The sequence below is a fragment of the Danio aesculapii genome, chromosome 12 (genome assembly GCF_903798145.1).
Source record: "Danio aesculapii chromosome 12, fDanAes4.1, whole genome shotgun sequence".
Lineage (NCBI taxonomy): Eukaryota > Metazoa > Chordata > Actinopteri > Cypriniformes > Danionidae > Danio > Danio aesculapii.
Window position 1 is genome coordinate 35,067,476 of NC_079446.1, and position 20,854 is coordinate 35,088,329.

The following is a 20,854-nucleotide window of genomic DNA, read 5'->3' on the forward strand; positions in this document are numbered from 1 at the left end:
GAATAATGACAGATTTAAAATGTTAGTGTGAACTATCCCTTTAAACCTTGAGGTACAGTGAAATTCAGACATTACAAAGGTCAAAAAAATAATTACCTCAAAACAAAACTTGATTGCATGAACTTTGGTACTTTTTTTTTTTTTATCCAACCAAAACTACACGCTTTTAAAAAGGAACAGGCATACAAACGTTTAGTAACCTTTTAATTCAGTGTAAAAATTTCTTCTTTTTTTTCCCCCAAACTCAACAGATACATTTTCACAGCCATGCGGAAACAGTTTGAAATGCTTGTAAACAAATTAACATAAAATTAGACCAACGAAAGCTTTCCCCCCCACAGTTTGAACTATATACATAGAAGCTCTATCAAACCCTATAATCACAGCACACGTCATCATCATAATCATCTTCGTCATAAGAAATAAAGCAAAGACCAGATACAGACTCTATCAAAAAAGTTACAAATCCACCACCCTCACCTCTTCATACAACGAGGGTCAACGTTAGTTCTTTTTTTTATTTTATTTATTTAATTTGACTTTACATCGTTATAACAAATGATTTCGGCTATTTGTATCCAAAAATACAGATCTGAAGTTATAATCAGCGGCTCTCCAACTTATAATTACAGACTTATTTCTCCTATGATAGACCTAACCAATGAGTTATCAAATATATATATATATATGAATATAGCACCATGATGTGATTACTGAGGACAGAGGGGAAACGTCACAAAAACCCGTGTTAGTATCGAGACCAGAAAAACAACTGGCCCTCATAAGATTCATCTCACATTGCTGCATGCACTGATAAGAACTCTACTGGACGACATATTTTAGTTTTTTTTTTACGTATATTTTTGTACTCTGACAAAAAAAAAACACAACACAGAGAGGATAAGGCATCAATTCTGCTGACAAAAGGGTGAAGGTGAAGTTGTGCGTTGAAATTCTTGAGGGTAGCAGCTAAATTTGCCTCAACAGTCGTTTTGTTTTCGTTTAAATTGCAGAAACAATTGATATTTTGGTCTTATTATGTGTGTGTGTATACATACACACATCTATATATTTAAGAAATGAAACTGAGCAGACATGACCAGTGTGTACCTAAATCCTGATGCTATGAGTTTGGGTTTATAACGAAATAAAGATGGAAAAAATGAACGTGGCTCCTGCAGCTGATGGGAAAATGTGGCCATAAAGTCCCAGTTTGACATTAACACACGACAGTGCCTTACATCTGGAAAACTACACATGCAAACGACACAACAGCTACTGAAGAAACCCACTACGAACAACAACATAAAATAACAGAATGATTCAGTACAAACATCAGCTAAAACTCAAGAGAAAGCGAACAGTAAAAAAATACATTTTTATACAACGAACGAACCATAATTTAACATGGATCTACCTACGAGGTGGATGACCATTTACAAAAATTGAGTCAGCATTAAACAAACGCGAGCAAGAAGTTGTGTTTTTTAATCCATTTTTTATGAAACGGCGATCAAATCGAATGATTTTAGAAGCGCTTTAGCCGTGAACCTTCAAATAAAGCAGAATTAAATGAGATCTATATGTTTCCTGAGAGTTCACCAACAACCTTACTGGTATTGAACAGAGCTTATAGTTCTACTAAGATAAACCACTATGCGAATGTGATATAGAGGATGTATTTACACTCAGAAGGATCTAGAACAGGGAAAGCTCAAGTCTAGCTCTTAGAAAATTGTCACAGTTTCTCAATATCTTGCTTTTAAGTCTCTCTCTCTCTCTATATATAGGAGCTGTGTGATTTCTGGATTTCAGAGTAAGACATCGTAAAACAACACAAATATTATTATTGCATAACCTTCTTCTTTGCCTTCCCATGCTCTAAAACAGAAATGGTGTATAGACTTTTAAAAGTGAAGCATGTCCAAGTGTTAATATTTATCTCTTGCATAAAATATAACTGTGTACGCGCTTGCTTATACGGATTATAAGCATGACAGAACTACCTATTGCAACGCATCTTCTTTTAGAGGTAGTCAAAATGTGGAATGGAATCAGGAAATGTATGGGATGGGATGTTCGAGGCGAGGCTAGTAAATGAGCTAGCGCTGGATTGATCGGAGACTCGCGAAAGGTAGTGTTCAGGCAGCGGTGATTGCTTACGTTTTATTCTCTGGCTCAAAAACACTTTGACTGCTTGTATTTTAGAAAATGGCTCTTGAGAACGTAATTAAAAAACTAGAAACACTGGCGTCAAATGTCGAAAAACTGTTTTTTTTTTGCATATCGTAATCTTCACTTTGACTTGAGCACATCCCACCGCTAGTTACGTTTGCTAATCACAACACAATAAAGCTGCAGTTTGTTTGTTTGTTTACTATGGTTTTATATTTTGTTTGAAATCCCTGTAGTGCAAATTGTGAGTGTTTTCCTTTAATCTACTCTTCATACCAGTAAGGTTTGATTTCAATACCATCATCCCTCAATCCACTACTATATTTATACGTTTAAATATGCGTTTAATATGAATGTCATACATATATATATATATATATATATATGAATATACTGTCTCAATATAGATTTCTACTATTACCAAATGCACACCCATCCAAAACAAGTGAAACAGCGCAAGAACACACAAGGTACTGAAATGTCCACCCCCAAGAAATATTCAAATTTTTGTCATCTTTTTTGTTTTTCTTCACCAAAAGAGGGAAATAAAGAGATCAAATATGTATAAAAAGCGAAGAAATCTTCAAGTACAATGAACACTGAGGAGGATAAGTCCATCGGGCAAATGAGAACAAAAAAAAAATCAAGAAGAACAAAAAAAAAGTCAGGACAATCAACGCTATCCTTATTATACGAACCAAAATCCCCCCTTTTCTGTCTCGCATCAATGACTGACGTTCTTCTCCTGAAACCTGAAAAGGAACCATAAAAGGAAAGGAGAAAGACCTGGTTTTGGAGGGAAGTCTCTTCTTCTTCCTCCAGGTCTGCTGTGCATCTCTGCGTGTGGGGTTTTTTCCAGTGCTGTTGGCAGTGAGGTGAGAGTCTGTGATTGGCTGCAGCGGCTCACGGCTCCTGTCTGATGTAATAACTGCCCGAGCCGTTGCTCTCCTGGTCTGAGATGCCTTGAGAGAAGGTGAACTCGTCGATCTCAGGAGTCTCTTCTTTCAGCTGCAGCGAGGCCTCTGGGAAAGCAAAAAAGGAGACACAAGAATACCAATACATAAAAGAGAAAACAGCAACTTAATGCAACATCAAATAATATACAACAACTGAAGACTTTATACATTTTTTACATTTATTTTAGTAGGCAAAGACTAAAGCAAGTTGTAGTTTTCAAATAATCAAATCAAGCAGGCAGCAATATGCACAGTTAAGATGGTTTAGTAGTCTTATAAACTTACCTGTGATGTTTTAAAGGACAGGGCACTCAGACAATAATAAATACCATCATTTCCTCATCCTCATATCATCAATACTTTCTTTTTCAAGAGAATTTTTTGTAATCGCTATGAAACTGAAAACCTGTAGCTCTGTTTCCACCTGTTATTAACATGGGTTCAAATGAGTCTATTGTGAGCATGTGTGTTTGTCTTTCGTCGAGACTCTTCCGTCATTTTGACATTCAACACTGTACAAAATCTCTGTTCATTAACACGTTCTGCATTTTGTGATTCATCAGTGGTTTCAGTTTGTTTACGGTTGTGAATTGCATTATGGGATGTTGATCTCTGCTCTGTTGACTTTTGATGTTAATTCAACTCTGTGACTTTTATTAGTAGTAGTTTGAAATAATATCATGTTCAGGAAATAATGAAGACAAATAAAGACTGTAAAACTAACAGAAAATGTACTGGCAGCTTATTACAAGGTTTCTGTATCCTAATATACAACACCAACCCAACACCTATTCAAACAAACAACTGAACAACTATTCAAACAAACTTTTCAAGGTTAAAAGTTGATGGAAGAAAGATCAAGCTCCCATAATGCAATTCAAAGGTATAAATAAATGGGGAAAAATTAAAACATGAAATCACAACATATGGAAAACTGCTAATTTATTTAGGGATGCACCGATCTGATTGGATATCAGCTTCAAGACCACATATTTTTGCTGAATCGGGTATTGGCCAGCTGGGACCGATCAAAATTCGATCTTGCGGTGGACTATATTCTACGTAATTCATAAGCCAACAAAAGCCATGAAGGTAGCCTATTATAAGGCACAAGAAAGTTGTCATGTAGGTCTACTATATCCCAATTGTTCTGAAGCCATTCTATAGTTTAATGTGAAGTACAGATGAATATTCAAGTGGTTAAATTCATGCTCACTTCAGAGCTTTCCTTTGCTGTGCCTGTCAATCATTTTCTATTCATTCACAATTCAAACTGCGTGTCGCGTTCGTTTATGACACTATGAAAAAAAAAAAAACAGTGGAGAAATGCATTTAGTTTTGCATTAAATGGGTTCATTTTGACCTGCAACAAGGACAACAAGGTTGTCTGTTAGATCACATTTGCAACACCGGATCTCATATACAGTAGGCCTATAGGTCTGTTATTTTTACTAAATAAGATATATTATTTGAGTTTATGATGAGCAGAACTATATTATGTTAAATAAAAAAAAACAGCACAGTATAGGATTGGTCGATACTTTTTGGGATCGTGATCGAAAAAATAAATAAATAAAAAATGATATTGGTGCATCCCTAAATTTATGGATATTTTTTACAGTGTACATCATTTCCACTGCATATGCTCATGTACTATTAAATGAATGAACTCAACAACGAGTGGGAAATTAAGTAAATGGAAAGAATGTAAATGGCAAATAAACATTTTTCAATCTCAATCGATGTGTTTTTTGTAGAGTACAGTGTTCAGCCACATGAGTGTGTTTACACTATGAAAGGGGGCCGATAAAATGCTTCTATGTCGACCTCTGAAAGTGGATGATGGTGGACAAACTTAGGTGCAGTTAACAACTAACACAATTTCACTTTTAAAATGATATTTTAAAAGCTTAATGTTAATATGTTGCCAAATATTATATTTACATTCTCATCATAGCAAAGACAAAAAAAAATATTGTTATTAAAACTATTACGTTTCAAAATGTGTTGAAAAAAAAAAAAAACTCTGTTAAACAGCACTTGTGTACTATAAATATTTAAAGAATTTCAGAGGAGGCCTTCAACTATATCTACCACCAAATATTTACTGTAAAAAAATTTGGTTGGTTAAACTTAAAAAAAATTAAAATAAAGCTTAGAAGTCAAACGAACTTGAATTATCGGCAACACTTTAGTTTAGTTCATAATTCATGCTATTAACTACTGGCTTATTACCTGCCTGTTATTAAGATATTACCTGTTCATTATGAGTTAAAATATGATTTTATTCTGCATCCCTAATCCTAAACCTAACTTCTACCTTACTAACTATTAATAAGCAGCTAACTAGCACATTATTAAGCTAGTAGTGTTGGTTAATGCTTTGTTAATACTGTGAATTGTGACCTAAACTACCGAATTATCATTTTGAATTGTTATGGAGCCGTATTGGGCGGTCATTGGTAGCTTCAAAGACTCAGTCCAATTTTATTTTGCATTAAAATTAAGATATTCTTTCAAAATGAGCTCCAAAGAAGTTGATACATGACACAACATGAGGATGAGTCAATAACATCTTACATTTTTAGTGACCTGTTCCTTTAACAACCCAAAGTAATTAATTAACACCATCCTGAGTGGAAAAAAAAATCAGTGAGTCAATCATGGGATGAAACTGCCCACACACACACACACACCCAATTCATCAAACATGAAACTAGCCTTCTTCTTTATCATGCATCTGTGGTTAATGTTGTTTGCAGCACAAGTTACTCGGATGCCTGATAGCGTGCAACCGTCCACGCCGGGCCGACCTGAAAAGATCTAGAGGAATGAGCCGAGTGGCGCCCTCTCCCTGAGTGATGGAGAATGAGTTACCTGAGTTGAGAGAGCGATCACGCTCTACACCTGAGGCGGGAGGTCGCCTGGACCCAGAGAAGTGGGACAGGTAATGGGGCGGAGTCTGCTCTTCATCACCCGAGAAGCTCCTCCTCCTCAGAGGCCCACCCAAACCGATCGGCCTCCTCCCAACTGGAATCTTCCTCTCTAAACACCAAGCCAGACTGAGGTTACCGAAGTTACTGAGTTTACCCAAGCTACCGAGCTCCACTCGTCAACACTGCAGGCCATCGTCCCGCTCAGCCCACAACTCAATTTGAGTGCAACATGACAGAAGGATGATTGAGATTTAAAACAAAAACTGAAAACCCTAATAAAAAGGCAGCATCTGACCTGTCAAAATATTAGCTCTGATTTTCTCGCCCTGTCTCACCCAGGTTTGATGGCTACAGTTGTGTGTATTTACCCATGACCACGCTGAATCATGAAAACTGCCACTCGCTATCAAGCAGAACCAGACCAGACCCAAACCAGAGAGAAAAACCAGAGGAGACTCCTGGACCAGTTTTGCACCCACAATTCAGTGTTCAGTGAGAGAGAGAGAGAGAGAGAGAGAGAGAGAGAGAGAGAGAGAAAGAGAGGGAGAGGGAGAGAGAGACAGAGATGGAGAGATTGACGGAGACTGGACTCACTTTTCTTTTGTCCTTTATACTGTGCTGCCTTCTTTTTCTGTTTCGAGACATTTGGCGGTGCTTCTCTTGCGGCTGAGGGGGAAACAGACATTGCAGCAGAGCATTAGGAGTCTTATTTAGGATATGAAAAAAAGGTGTCATCTTTCAACTCCTGAGCTTTTTTTAATCAAAACAAAACTGTAGATGCTGGTAAATGGTCTTTGATGTGGCATGACAGACTGCTGTTCACACCACAGTTGCACACAAAAAAATACATGCACAAATGCACGCAAAGACTTTACTCATTAAAAGTTATCAATAGAACAGCTTGTAAACAAAGTCCACATAGCATTATGTTTACCTCAGGAAAATCAGTCACTTTCAGCACAGTTTGTTAGTTCACTAGAGTAATGAACTAGATAAATTACAATTTATTGAAATATTTGCATGTTATTAGACTGTATACTTTACATAACCCATTAGCAATGTCTTAATGTATTGGTTTAATTATGTCAGGAAAACAAATGTGAAAATAAGCATTATTTCAACAGTGAATTGGAGTACAAACACAATTTCAGAATCATTCATGTAAAAACTGCCTAATTACAGTGGGCAACATTTGAAGTAGATCGTCACCTTTCATCAAAGTTGCCCTAAAACTATTGTACAACACCCATTCTGGTCCTAGGACAATTTTGAAAAACATTTTTGATTCACTTTGAATGTTGACTACTGTATTTTATCTAATAATAAATAGCATTTAAAATTTAATAGTTTAAACTCTTAAAATCAGAATTAGTTGTATCCTTAAAAAAAAATTTATTATAACTTTTTTCCACTTTTATTTTTATTTAGCTAATTTTTTTACAATACAGAATGATCATTTAACAGAAACATGCTAACATACACGATCAGTCAAAAGTTTGGGGTAAGTTTTTTTTTTTAAAGAAAATTATTCTGTTTATTTTAGGTCTTTTCATATATCTGCTGTGCCACAGAGCGCCATCTGAATGGTTTCATTTTAAATAACATGTGAATGTGCGTGTCTGGTGTGTAATACTGGTCATGTGCGTGCCGTGTCACAGCACCGAGGGGTGCATCCGGTGTGATACCAGCTTTAGAATGATTTCTCAGGGATCATGTGACTCTGAAGACTGGAGTAGTGAAGCTGAAAATTCATCTTTAAAAATCACTGGAATAAATTATTAAATTAAATTATAAACTACTTTTGAACAGTTATTTTTTAATGCAATAACATTTCACAGTTTTACTTTTTGTTCTGTATTTTTGAATAAATAAATGCAGCCTTGGCGAGTTTAATAAAAGCTTAATAAAAAGTTTAATGATAAGCTTAATAAAAACATTTAAAAATCATACTGACCCCTAACTTTTGACTGGTAGTGTATATCATTACATACACATATCAATATGCACATACTGTACATAATTACCTATATACACACACACACACACACACACACACACACACACACACACACACACATCACCTAAACTTGCATGTAAAATAAGTTTAAAAAAAGGAAAATCCAAACACATAAGATTGCTATATCTCTTTCAATGACAATAAATCCTCAACATAAATGTCAGATTTTCATTACCTCAATATCTCCCATTATCTCAAACCACTGCTTGCGTTTTAACATTGAGTCTTTATGTCAGCTCCTTGTTATAGTTTTTTTTTGCATGCCAAGAAGAATCTTACTGAAGTATTACACAAATATTGGTCACCTCTGGGAACATAAGCTATGTTTACATCCAAAAATGCGAACTAACTTTATGCGCAAAACTGGATTATCGCATAAAAGATGTGCAAATAAAGTAGTGTTTCCATCCAACGAGTCAAAGCGAACAACGTCACTTCCTGATAAACTGGTGCCAAATATCAACAGTAAAAACGAAATTCGCTGTGATAGAAGCTGCCTGAATCATTTCTTCATTTATTAAATGACTTGCGCCTCAGTAGGCAATCCTGACACACAGTGAACGCGGTGGCGTTTGAAGGCGTGAGACGCGGAGCACAGACACTCTTGATTCTGGAGGTCATTAATAATATAATAACTAATTCTGAAATGATTAAGGTGTTTTAGAATGACCAAAACAACATTTCAGATGTTTTACAATGTGCTCAGCCTGCTGGTTCGTCCACACACTTTTATTATCACATGATCTCTTATAACAAAACCACATGATCTTTTTTAATGCACATACTGGAATTTGTTTGGAAAAAGTGTTTCCATCATAGTTTATGTCCATCTTTTCTTATCGAATAAAAAAGTTTATCTTACTCAGTTTTGCACATGTTATGCGTGTTTTCAAAATGTATGCGCATCTTGGCGTTTCCATCAACCGTTTTTATGTGCATATCTTAAATGAGCATAAAAATAGGTGGATGGAGTTGACGCCAATAGCCTAGTGGTTATTGCGTTGACATATAGCACCCAGGTGCTCGCGCCGACCCGAGTTCGATTCCCGGCTCTAATTAATATCTCTAATTGTAAATCTAATTTAAATAAAGAGGCATCATTTGTTCAGCAAACCAGTTTAATGTCAAGATTTAGTATATGGTTTCAATCTTATCTAAACAGTTTAAAAGTAAAGTTGAGACACAGTAGAAAATTGTTGTTTAAAAAAAACAAAAATACCGAGCGTTGCTAAGAAACAATCTGAACCTTCAAGTAGCAGAATGTTCAGTGCTGTTCACTCACTCTGTGCGGCAGGCGGCTGCAGCTGATAGCCGGTCAGTTGGCACCAGCCTATGGGGTAGAGATCTGGAGACTCACAGTCCACCCACTGATCATACTCATCCTCCCAGCCGTCAAAGTGAATGCGCAGGAGTCTGTGGACGATCCTGGTCACTGTGGCGACACACACCAGACGCGGCTCCATCAAGTCCACTGCCTCCAGCTTCATGCCTACGCGGAAGCCATGATTCGGCACATCCTGAGAGAAAGAGAGGGGATGAGTTAAGGGCATCCGCCACAATGCTTAGGGTGAATTCTGATCAATTGGGACATTTTTGTCATTGAGATGACCTAGAAAATTTGTCCCAAATGACCAGAATTCACCATAATACAGGAAAATACTCCCCCTACCAAAAGTGCAGGAAAACTTACTTTGTTAAAGAGCTTCACAGGGGCTGCAATTGAACCTATTTCTCTGAGGTAGTCAAACCATTTGAAAGGGAGTTTGGTGGACCCTGCAGAGAAGTTTCAAATTCATGAGCTAAAACAGACAGATTTTGTTCAGAGGTGTTGGGTGTAGAAAGTGAGATGAAACAAACCTCTCGGGGGTGTGAGCTCAATGCTGTTGATTTCACAGAAGCCGACTGGGAAGATGGAGGGAGAGGTGGAGTGGTAGCAGAACCAGTCTGAGCCATCAGCCGCCTCGGAACCATCAATCCCGATCATTAGGTACCCGTCTGCCAACACCTGAGAGAAAAACACAAGATCAATTAAAGATTAAAATCCTTTCTCCATCTATCTTATTTGCAGTTGTTTATCTGCAAATAGGAAACTCCTTAAATGTGAATTTAATTTTTAACATTTGTGTTTAAGATTTGATATAAAATTTGATTTTAAAAAAGGATAAAAAATTGTGTATTTTTGACAATGGCATATTTTTACCATACTGCATTGCTTTTTTTCTACTTAATATGAAATGTCTTTTTATTATAGATAAATCTATAAAAGTAAGTCACAAATAAATACAAAAAAAAAAAAACACCAAAAAATTATAATAAACGAATAGTTGAAAAGTCACACTTATTAGGAAAATACATCCTGTGGGGTCAGATAAATCCATGAATAAATGTATATTTTTTGCGTTTAACTATTTTGTTATTGGAAAAAAGAATGAGAGTATTCTGGCATGTCGTCTCCCACTGATCCTTATTTTCCAAATCTCTTTGCCACACATTTTTAAGTGATAGTAGTGAAGAAACGTAAATGTCTTAATGAACGAGTCATTCATAAAACAAGTGCTAGTATCTAGCTGCATATACAGCTTGGTGTATATAGATTTTGCTAGTCCGACTGAAAAACAATAGCCCCGGGACTTCGGCCTACCATATTTTGTGATTGATCTGAAGTGATCTTTATTAAATAGTCACGGAATCAAATTGATTCGTTCAAAATGCAGGTTTATTCAGTAAAAAATCATCACTGTTGCTTAGAAAAGCAAAAGTGTTTTCATTGGGAAATTTTTGTGGGTGAAATAAAGAAACATTACTGACCATATTATACAGGGTGTATACAGGAATCCTAAAGGTAATTTTAATCCCTTTTTAAGACTTCATCGCCACTTCAAGTTCTAATCAGTATCAAACCTTCAACTGTTTATTAACAACTGTTTATTAAGTTATAGTTAAATCTCTGGAGCACAACAATGCAACAGAACTCATAAAAGCTCAGACGAAACAAACCTTGAAAGAATAAATTATGCGGTTGTTTTCAGCGACAGGCACAGTTTAAACTCGTCTTTCTCCAGCCAGGAGTACGCAAACTTACATTTTCCTATTTTACCGTTTGTTTCACTCTATGGTTTCACTACATGTGGAGAGCATCACATCACCCGGATGAAGGAGCTTGGCCAGACGAACCAATTGCGTGGATCGAGCACGCCATTGTTAATATTAGGAGGAAAATAAATATATTTACGCTTTTTTGAAATAAAACACTTTGGACAACCTTTTAAGGGCCTTAATTTTCTCATAATTGATTGATCAATTTTTAATACTTTTTAGGACCCTGCGGACACCCTGTTATATATAAAACCCAACTTTCAATGTTAAATTACGGTTTATTGCAAATTATATATAAAAATCAATAGCACTTTCAAGCATATATGTTAAAAAATAGCCTTTTGATATTACCATATAACACTACACTATTGATGATATAAAATGTGGGCTAAAATGGCAGTGTCAATATTGAAGTGAGGCATTCCAACAAGCAGTAAATCCATGCATTCTTAAGGTTTTTGTTTAGTTCAAAATGAGTGACATACTAAGTTAATATCAGTGCACCTTGTTGAAACAGTAACTGCAATATTCCCAGACTATACAGACTGCACACACCTATGCACAAAGTACAGGACTGCACATCACAGACTTTAATAATCAAGCAGAGTTTTCACCAAATGCTGAAAGTGTTATAATGTAACAAAATTTCCTACTAAATGGTTATTTCTCAGATTTATTGTCACCTTAAAACTGAATGCCTAATCAAATAAACATATTTTAATTAAAAAAAAATGTTAAATAAAATAAACATAGTACATTTTAAAACTTTAATGACCTTTGGGAACCATGATGACAAATGACAAACCTTACCTTTCTAACAGTAGCAACACATATAGCGGAGAGATTTAGAGGATCTATTGCTTCCAACTTCATTCCGTCTTTAAACCAATCCCCACTCTGATCCACATCCCTTATCTGTGGATTTAAAAGATGATACATGTGAGCAAGTGGAGTGTATACAAACTGTTGAATAAAAAAGCTATTTAAAAAAAAAAAAGCACCTTAAGAAACAGCTGTGAGGGAGCGTCCATCTGACCCTCAATCTTCTTCGACACCTCTGCAGGGTGCAACATAAGAGACGTTTACATCCATAAGCCACAACGAGGTCATCAAATGTTATATTTGCTGAATTGATTTTAAGAAGGTTTATCTAAAAATCCTGCACTGACCAGATCTTTTGAAGCGATGTCCAATGCTTCGTGACCAGCCAATGGAATGGATGAGTGGGCTTAACATGTGACACCAGAAGTCATCTGTGCCGTCCTGGCTCTCCTCGTACACCAGGCGTAAACGGCCACCGATCACCTGTTCCACTAGAGCCACACGAGTGCGGCACAGGTGTGTCTTGTCCACCACTTCTACACGCATCAGTTTCTTAAACGGGTACTGCATGTTCTCCTGCACCTGCGGGTTACACATTTAAACAGTTTTTAACAGATGCAGTCTAGCATTCAGAGGTCTAGCATTGTGTGTGTGCTCTTTTAGAAAAGTGTTTTGTGCTCGCCAAAGTTGCATAATAAATAATACATTCAAATCCTAACATGTGAAACAGATTACACTTTAAAACTGAACTGCTTTATTTTTTAATACTTAGTTTTTCTCTCTTTAGTGTCATGTGATGCTTCTGTAATTTTAATGTGCTTATTTGGTGCTTAAATATGTTTTATTATTATTGAGCAAATGAATGTAGAAGTTTGTAGAATCCATTACATATTTTTTACATCCAATAAAAGGCATTGATCTGAAATAGTAAATACATTTCCAAAGACAATTTTTTAAAGATCCCATGAAATTAAAATATTTTTTTAATGTTAATTTCAGTTTGTTAGTTTAAGGGATATCTGGAATCTAGTGTGCTCCAGAACAGACACAAAATTTGCATTTAGAATATATAAAACTGAGATAAACGTCAAAAGCTTGCAGTTTGTCACTTCCAACTGAATGGATCAATGACCTCTTTCACATCACCTCATACTTCAGTTTATCAAATCTTGACCAATCAAATGCTCTCTAGCATCTGACATGTCCTGCCTCCATCAAAAAGCCTTTTATTTGCTGCACTTGAGCTCAACCACTCTCACCAGCAGTAAAAACATTGTAAAAAACGATAAAAATTTTATACTATTGACAGACCGCGCCTAGTTTTTCGCGATTCCGCGATTGCTGAATCCAACACAAAATTAATAAAATTAACACAATCCCTGTGACGAGTTTTACAGCAATCCGTGTTTTAGGTGTATTACGGTAGGGGAAGCTCAAATGCATGTCCTGAATGAGGTACATGATGTCAGATGCTCCGGGGAGTGAAATCTGAGAAAGAAAAGTTTGTGGAGGTATACAATCTTCCCTTTGGCTTAATCCCTACTGTTTTAGATCTTTTGTTGACAAGAGATCAAAATAATAAAAAAAAAGCTTTATTGTGTGTGTGTGTATATATATATATATATATATATATATATATATATATATATATATATATATATATATATATATATATATATATATATATATATTTATATTTATTTATTTATTTATTTATTTTTTTTTTTTTTTGTAATCGCTAAATTGTCTGCAAGCTTCTGGGAATGACCACCACAAAATCAATTATCATCACAGAAAGTCCATTTTTAAATCGCGGAAAAAAAAACATTAAAAAAAACTAGGGGTTCTGTATTTATATGCATTATAATATGCATTAAGATATATATCTGCACATTTTCAAATATAAATAATGTCAATGTTATTTGCAAAAGGTAAAAATAAATTGACAAAGATTTTCACTCTTGTCTCAGTGATAGACAATGATGGGCATGCAAGCATGATCATTGAGATTCGCTTCTTTCATACACTAACTCAGTCTGATATCTTTATCATCCTTGTAAACATGTTTTGTGAGAAGCTATTTCCTGGTGTGTGATAACTGCTCATAGCAGGCTGCTCTACAGGTTTTTCCAGAGTCTCAGAACAGTTTTATGATTGCTGCTGGGATACAGTGTTTTACCTTTGTGGCAAATTCTGGCGGAAGAGTTTTGGCTCCAGTGAGTCTTTTCACAAGAAATGCTTTCCAGTTAGAATACTTATGCTGGATGGCTATGGGGACAAAGTAAAAAAAAAATGTTAACATTCATAATTATTCATATTCAGCAATAACTCCTACAAAGTTTTGAGTAGCTTTGTGTTATACATACATTTAGGAGGCACCAGTGGCTTTCCACTAGAAGCGCACCATCCAACAGGGTGGATTTCTGGGATGCACAGATTACACCAGAAATCTCTGCTTGAGTCGTTATCAAAACCCTCATAGCGCAGAAGAGCTTTAAAACCTGAGAGGTGATGAAAATAAATCATTTACCTTTCTCATTTATAACAAACCATTAAAAAATGTAAGTAGAGACTGTACCTGCCAGTTTGACAATCTCTGCTACCCAGTAAACTTTTGTGGAGAGGTTTGTGTCAGAATTGAAGACCTCCACCCTCACCCCCTCAGCTATGTCACCCCAGCACATACCCATGGGCACCTGAAAGAGTTATCAAATCACAAACAGAATATTTATAACATCTGATTTTAAGAAACACAATTACAGTGACAAAAATTATAAATGTTCTGCCCATTTCAACTCACATGTTTGAAACAGCTGACTGGTGCCCCAACTAAATTATTGCTACAAATGTACTGGCCCCAGTCAAAGCCTTCAACAGGAACCACTTCATGAGGAAAAGAACAAATGGTGTTGTGGTATTTGATTGTGAGAACAGATCATTCAGGCATATAATTACATAATAACACTCTAAAGTAAGCCATTTTACCTGATTTTGATTTAGCTTGGTTCTGTTGATTTGCTTGATACTGTGCATAAGCTGCCAACTTTGCCATTAATGGCTGTTTCTGTAAGACTTTTGCCTTTTTCGTTGGTGGTTTACCCTTGAAAAGACACAAGAAGAATGCGCACAATCTCAAAGATACAGACAAAGAGAAAAAGAAGGAACAACAGCACATATTTTGATTATGATTCCTGTGACCTTGGCTCTAAATTTAAAAATTTTTAGGCTTTCAATAACATCTAGACATATCTGATAATCTATTGTGCAAATTTAATAGTGTAAATTTAGTAAAACATCACACAGTGTCATTCACACTCTTTTCCTCTCACTGGTAAGCCATGAAAAATTGAATTACTTTATAGTACTTGTATTTAAACAGTTGTAATATTTTTTGTAGAAACCATGATATATTTTTACATACAATAAAAAGCATTGATCATAGTATCAATGATCGATCGATAGTAAAGACATTTATACGTTTTACAGATAACTTCTGTAGATTTTGATAAGTTCCTTACCAAATAAATGTATTCATTTATTTACAATAAAGAAAATATACAATTCATTAATTCATTTTTCTTCGGCTTGGTCCCTTTATTCATCAGCATCCAGCATGTTTTACACAGTGGATACCCTTCCAGCTGCAACCCAGTACTGGAAAACTTTCATAAACTCTTCTTCACACACATACACTATGGCCAATTTAGTTTATTCAATTGACCTATAGCACATGTATTTGGACTGTTGGGGAAACCGGAGCACCCTGAGGAAACCCACACCAACATAGTGAGAACATGCAAACTACACACAGAAACACTAATCGACCCAGCCGGGGCTCAAACCAGCGACCTTCTTGCTGTGAGGTGACAGTGCTAACCACTGAGCCACTGTGTCACCCTATAAACTTAAAATTCATATATATATCACATTGATATCGCCGTATAGTAACATCACTGGATCTGAATTGCCAAGAGCGGCTTATGAAGAGCAGCTCATGTTGATCAGGAGCTTGTAGATTAATGGCAAAGTTAAAGTCACTTAACATTAGATTTTATTTAAATATTTGTGTCCAACAGCCATTAAGACTTACGGTTGATTTATACTTCTACATTAAGTGCCCGTGTATGCGCCGGCACAGCCTTGCACAGTCACATAGCCCTCGCCATAGCTAACGCCGCACTTGACGTGAACCTCTCAAAAAATTAACAACGCATCGCAACCTTACATAGTGCAAGCTCTGTGATTGGTCGGCTTGGTAGCTGTGACCAGCGTGGGTGGGACAGAGAGCCGCGTGAACCCGTTGGAGCAAGTGTTTATTAGTGTCGAGTCCCATGAAGGAGCTCCAGATGGAAACTTTTGTTTTGTGTTTACCTTATGATTAAAGTTGTTCCATGTTCACCGGTTGCCACCTCTGAATGAGCGAGTTTTAGCTACTTGTACATCAAGGTAGCGTTCAATAAAACAAAACACCCACAAAGAAACAACACTGAGGACATAAAAACCCTCTGCCAGTTAGTGTTTCGGAAGTGTTATTACAGAGCAATACAAAGAGCACGCAGAAGTATAAATGCAGGACTACCAAGGCAGGCGCCATGGATCATGCCGATCACTCAACACAGAAGTATAAATCAGCATTTTCCAGACAAATATGAAAAAAAAAAATCATCTGTAAGTTTCCTCCCTAAAAATCTAGTTTATAGGTCATTTTAATACAGTATGCACATGCTTTCCAATATGAAATCAGCCCAAACATTCTAAAATACTGAATTCTTACAAAAAAAAAAAAAAAAAAAGTTATTCAATCCATCTGGTGAAATATTTTTTATATCGCAATGCATATCGTTTAAAATCAAAATTGCAATGTCAATTTCCAATATCGTGCAGCCCTAATATGAACCATCTTAGTGCTCCCAAAAACAAGACAAAATAAGTCAGAGATGTCTTGATGAAATCCTAACACAAAACACATACTACAGTGTTAACACCCATGTTACCTGAAGTCTTGCCAGTATACTGGCCTTTTTAGAATTGGAGGAATAGCTTCTGGAACAGGACACGCTGCAGAATCGCTTGGTTTTAGAATAGAAAGCATCTCGTACACCAACCATACCACACATCTCACAGGTTGCTGCATGAGAGAGAAGAAAAAAAAAAAGTCATATTTATACCACTGAACACATTCATTCTCAAAAGCAAACCAGTAAACCAAATACAATTTCTCATTAGATACAATACTGTACCCATAAGAAAAATAGACCGCTGCTTTTCATAACATTGCTTGTGTTATGATTTAAATCAGGGCTGTGCAATATGACAATATATGGACAAAGTTAAAAGTGTATCATTTCATATTAAGCTGTATCGTTTACTTTGAGGTGTCACTACAGTAATACGTATTCATAGTTTAGGTGAGCGCAATTGTACACTGCATTATGGGAAAGCAGACATAAACCTGAATAACAGCATCGTGAGACAGTTGCAATAATGAAAGTGCAATGTCAACACTTAACATTTTATTTTGCAATATTTTATGTTGGGCCTGCAATCATTCTTTTTATATTTAATTATTACTTATTTTATATTTCTTCATTCCTAAACATTTGCCGTAAGGTTCTGAAAAAAATGAAAGATATGATTACATATTTATGACAATAAATTACATTTTAAGGAAGTATAACCCTTAAAATGTAAAGAAAAAGACACTTGCTTTCCATGTAGTGAATGTATATTAGGGACGCACCAATTTGAATTTTTTTGGCAATAACCGATAACTCTTAAGATTTGGAGAATGATAACCGATGTATTATAGCCGATAAATATAAATATTTAAAAATGTTATATTTTTATACAGTGAGCAACAATAAACTGATGTTCGAATAGCCTACTCGAAGCAAAAAAGCAATAATTTCAAAATTGCAAAGTGATTATATAGACCTATATTCACGATTTTACATAAATCAGCATGCCAAAAATAAATTATTTCCTTTTCTTTTCGTTGCAAAGCAAATTAACATACAACTTGACTGTTGCATAAAAATAATAGGTTAAATAACAAAATGAGATTTAATTAAGGAACAAGTATAATAAATAGATTTTAGTAAAATTAAAATGAAAGAACTAAGAACTGAAACCAGCTCAAATGTTCTTGAATAAACCGTTACAGTAATGTACATATGTAGAAATATGTAATGTCCGAAAAAGTGTTTTGAAAGTTCAGAGCCACACAGTACAAGCAAAAGGCTAAATACAGACAGTATGTTTTACTTTAGAAAACGGTGCATAAATTTGTCTAATTTGGCATTTTAGATCCTTTGAACACATAGATGTTGCTTGTCAATCAGACAACACTTTTATGATAGCTTTCACTGTCAATAAACAATGTGAGGAGAGCTGTTATAGTGCACTGAACAAGTTCGACCCAAACACGGTGAGGCAGGCAGTCCTGTACAATTACGTAATCTATCGTCTTAAAGATATCTGCCTAATTTTGATATTGGATCGATAACGCTAACATTAAAAATAGCATTTAACGGCCAATAACTATATGGCCGCCGATATATTGTGCATCCCTAATGTAAATAAACTATTAATTAATTGAATTTGAAAAAAGATTGTATATTTTCTGATATAAGATTGTCATATCATCCAGCCATATTTTAAGTGACATTAAGATATCTTTTTGGATTTTTGGATCCACATGACTAACCCATTCCTGCTTTTCCATCAGGATAGGTGTACACCTGGCCATTGTTTTTGATGATGGGCAAACTGGCAGGGATGCTGGGAACTTCATCTTCACTGTCCTCTGAGCTGGAACTGCTACTGCTGTCTTCACTGCAGCTGTCATACCCGTCAAACATCCCGAACGAATCTCTCCTCTTCCGCTCTGAGCGGGGAGTGTGCTCAGCCTACATGTGACGAGGTGAGACAAAAAACGTTTAAGATATTAAAATAAAAGAAAAAGAAGGAAGGAGCAATGGTTAAATTAAAGTAAGGGCAAAGAAAGACAAGGATTACAGCTCACTTCCACAACCATAATACTTTAATAAAAATGACAACCTTTTACATGATACGGCATGATTAGTATTGTAACTAGTAATAACCGTAATCTTTAAATGAGGGAATTAGGAGGCAGATCAAGTCACATTAATAAAATTAAAGACTTCTAAGAGTCACAAAAAGCAAATAACATGTACAAAGGGTCAATATCATTAGCACTTAAGATTCTCAACAGGCTATCTGAAGCCAGAAAATATAAAAGGCGTGCATATGTATGTATATATATATATATATATATATATATATATATATATATATATATATATATATATATATATATATATATATATATATATAAATGATAATTTAAATGAAATTTGCTGCATTTTGAGAAATAAAATATTTATATTCATCAATACTACAACACTAGGCTGTAGAAGGACTCCAATACACCGTGACCTGATTACAGAATGAACATTTTGGGAACTCCTCTTCACCTGAAAGAATACCATTTCAATTCGTATCTACTAACAGTCAATTTCACCACAAATTAATGCATGTATCATCCATATTAACTACAAGTGAATGATTTTAGGTCATATTACAAGCCACCACAACACAAACATGCACATACGCTTATCTCAAGCCCTATTAGGCTGGCTGTTTGTACATAACAGTTCGTGAAAACGTTTTGAACGCATTCATGAGCCTCGTAAAAACGGTGTTGAGAAACAAACACAAACATTTCCACATTCATTGGCCTGCGGTTCTATTGCAGCAGCACAAAACATATACATTACCAACCGTATTAGCACCATTTAATAAGACAGCTTATTTGAATGAAATGTTATATGGCATAGAAAGAATTACGAGTGATTCGAAGGAGGTAAACGCTGTAGTTTGTGTGACGAGCAGGATCTGTTTCTGACAACCAAAACAAAGAGGACGGCTAACACTGCTAGCCGCTAACTGAGCTAAATCAAGGAAGCGGGCTCAAATAAACTCTCTTACCATATCCCTTGGGTTTTCCATTAGCCCTTCATGCAAGTCGGTATCTTACGTTCGTTGTGGTATGATCCGACAGCCCCCCGGAGGGAAAGGGCCTGGCTTGAAATTATTTTACTCTAAAGCAAAAAATAACTCCAGTTGATTATCAACAATTGTCATGGCGAGAGTGCGCGTGCGCAGGGATCTACAATGATTGACATATGTTTTAGCCAATCACCGTTCACGTGTTCGGCACCTTTACCCCATATATGGTCATAGGAAATGTTAGCGTGAGGGTGAATAATTACAGATCAAATAAAATCGGATTTAGTGGTGGGAATAGCAGATTTATTGACCCTAACATTAAAATGGAATGATTACTGTCATAGCTTAACGGTAATATAATTTAACAGGTTGTAACGGTGGTCGCGACGAAAAATGTAAACAGATATGTGTTAAATCCTACATGATTTGATTTCCTAAATGATAAGATTCCTGCAGGATGTAAAATTCATGGTATTGCTTTCTTATAGGGGACATTCTCCCAGAAACCTACATTATCTGTCCCTGAAAAAAAAAGTATTGTATCCAAAACTGTCTAAAATGGACTGATGGTTGATTTCTGTGAGCTGTTCTGTAAAGGAATGTGTCATTCATTTGGTTCTCAGATTGTTTTTCTTTATTAAAAACACTCTACAAATGTACAAACCCTGTCATTGTCCTTGTCCCCAGCCCAATTGAACCTACAGCTTTAATAGTTTTGTTATGCTAAAAACTGTTATTTAGGGAAAAAAAACTTCATAAATTGCAAGTTTAGGTTGTTATCATTCACAACTTTTGATTAAAAAACATGAAATTATAAATAA

General features: G+C 35.6%; 1 protein-coding gene across 2 annotated transcripts; it reads right to left on the bottom strand.

Annotated features, from left to right (window-relative positions):
* Positions 1-187: 187 nt before the first annotated feature.
* On the bottom strand, positions 188-20,176 carry mbtd1 (mbt domain containing 1). 2 transcript variants are annotated; one of them, XM_056469808.1, is made up of 17 exons: positions 20,013-20,176; positions 18,709-18,910; positions 16,997-17,130; positions 14,988-15,102; positions 14,803-14,885; positions 14,581-14,698; positions 14,369-14,503; positions 14,182-14,270; positions 12,350-12,584; positions 12,182-12,237; positions 11,991-12,095; positions 9,942-10,089; positions 9,775-9,857; positions 9,367-9,601; positions 6,662-6,733; positions 6,009-6,176; positions 188-3,197 (listed from the first exon to the last, which is right to left on the bottom strand). In XM_056469808.1, the coding sequence occupies exons 1-17, from the start codon at positions 20,031-20,033 to the stop codon at positions 3,079-3,081; spliced, it is 2,118 nt and encodes a 705-aa protein (XP_056325783.1). In that variant the 5' UTR covers positions 20,034-20,176; the 3' UTR covers positions 188-3,078. The 2 variants fall into 2 exon arrangements, with proteins under 2 accessions (XP_056325783.1, XP_056325784.1); XM_056469809.1 differs by lacking the exon at positions 6,009-6,176.
* Positions 20,177-20,854: the final 678 nt, after the last annotated feature.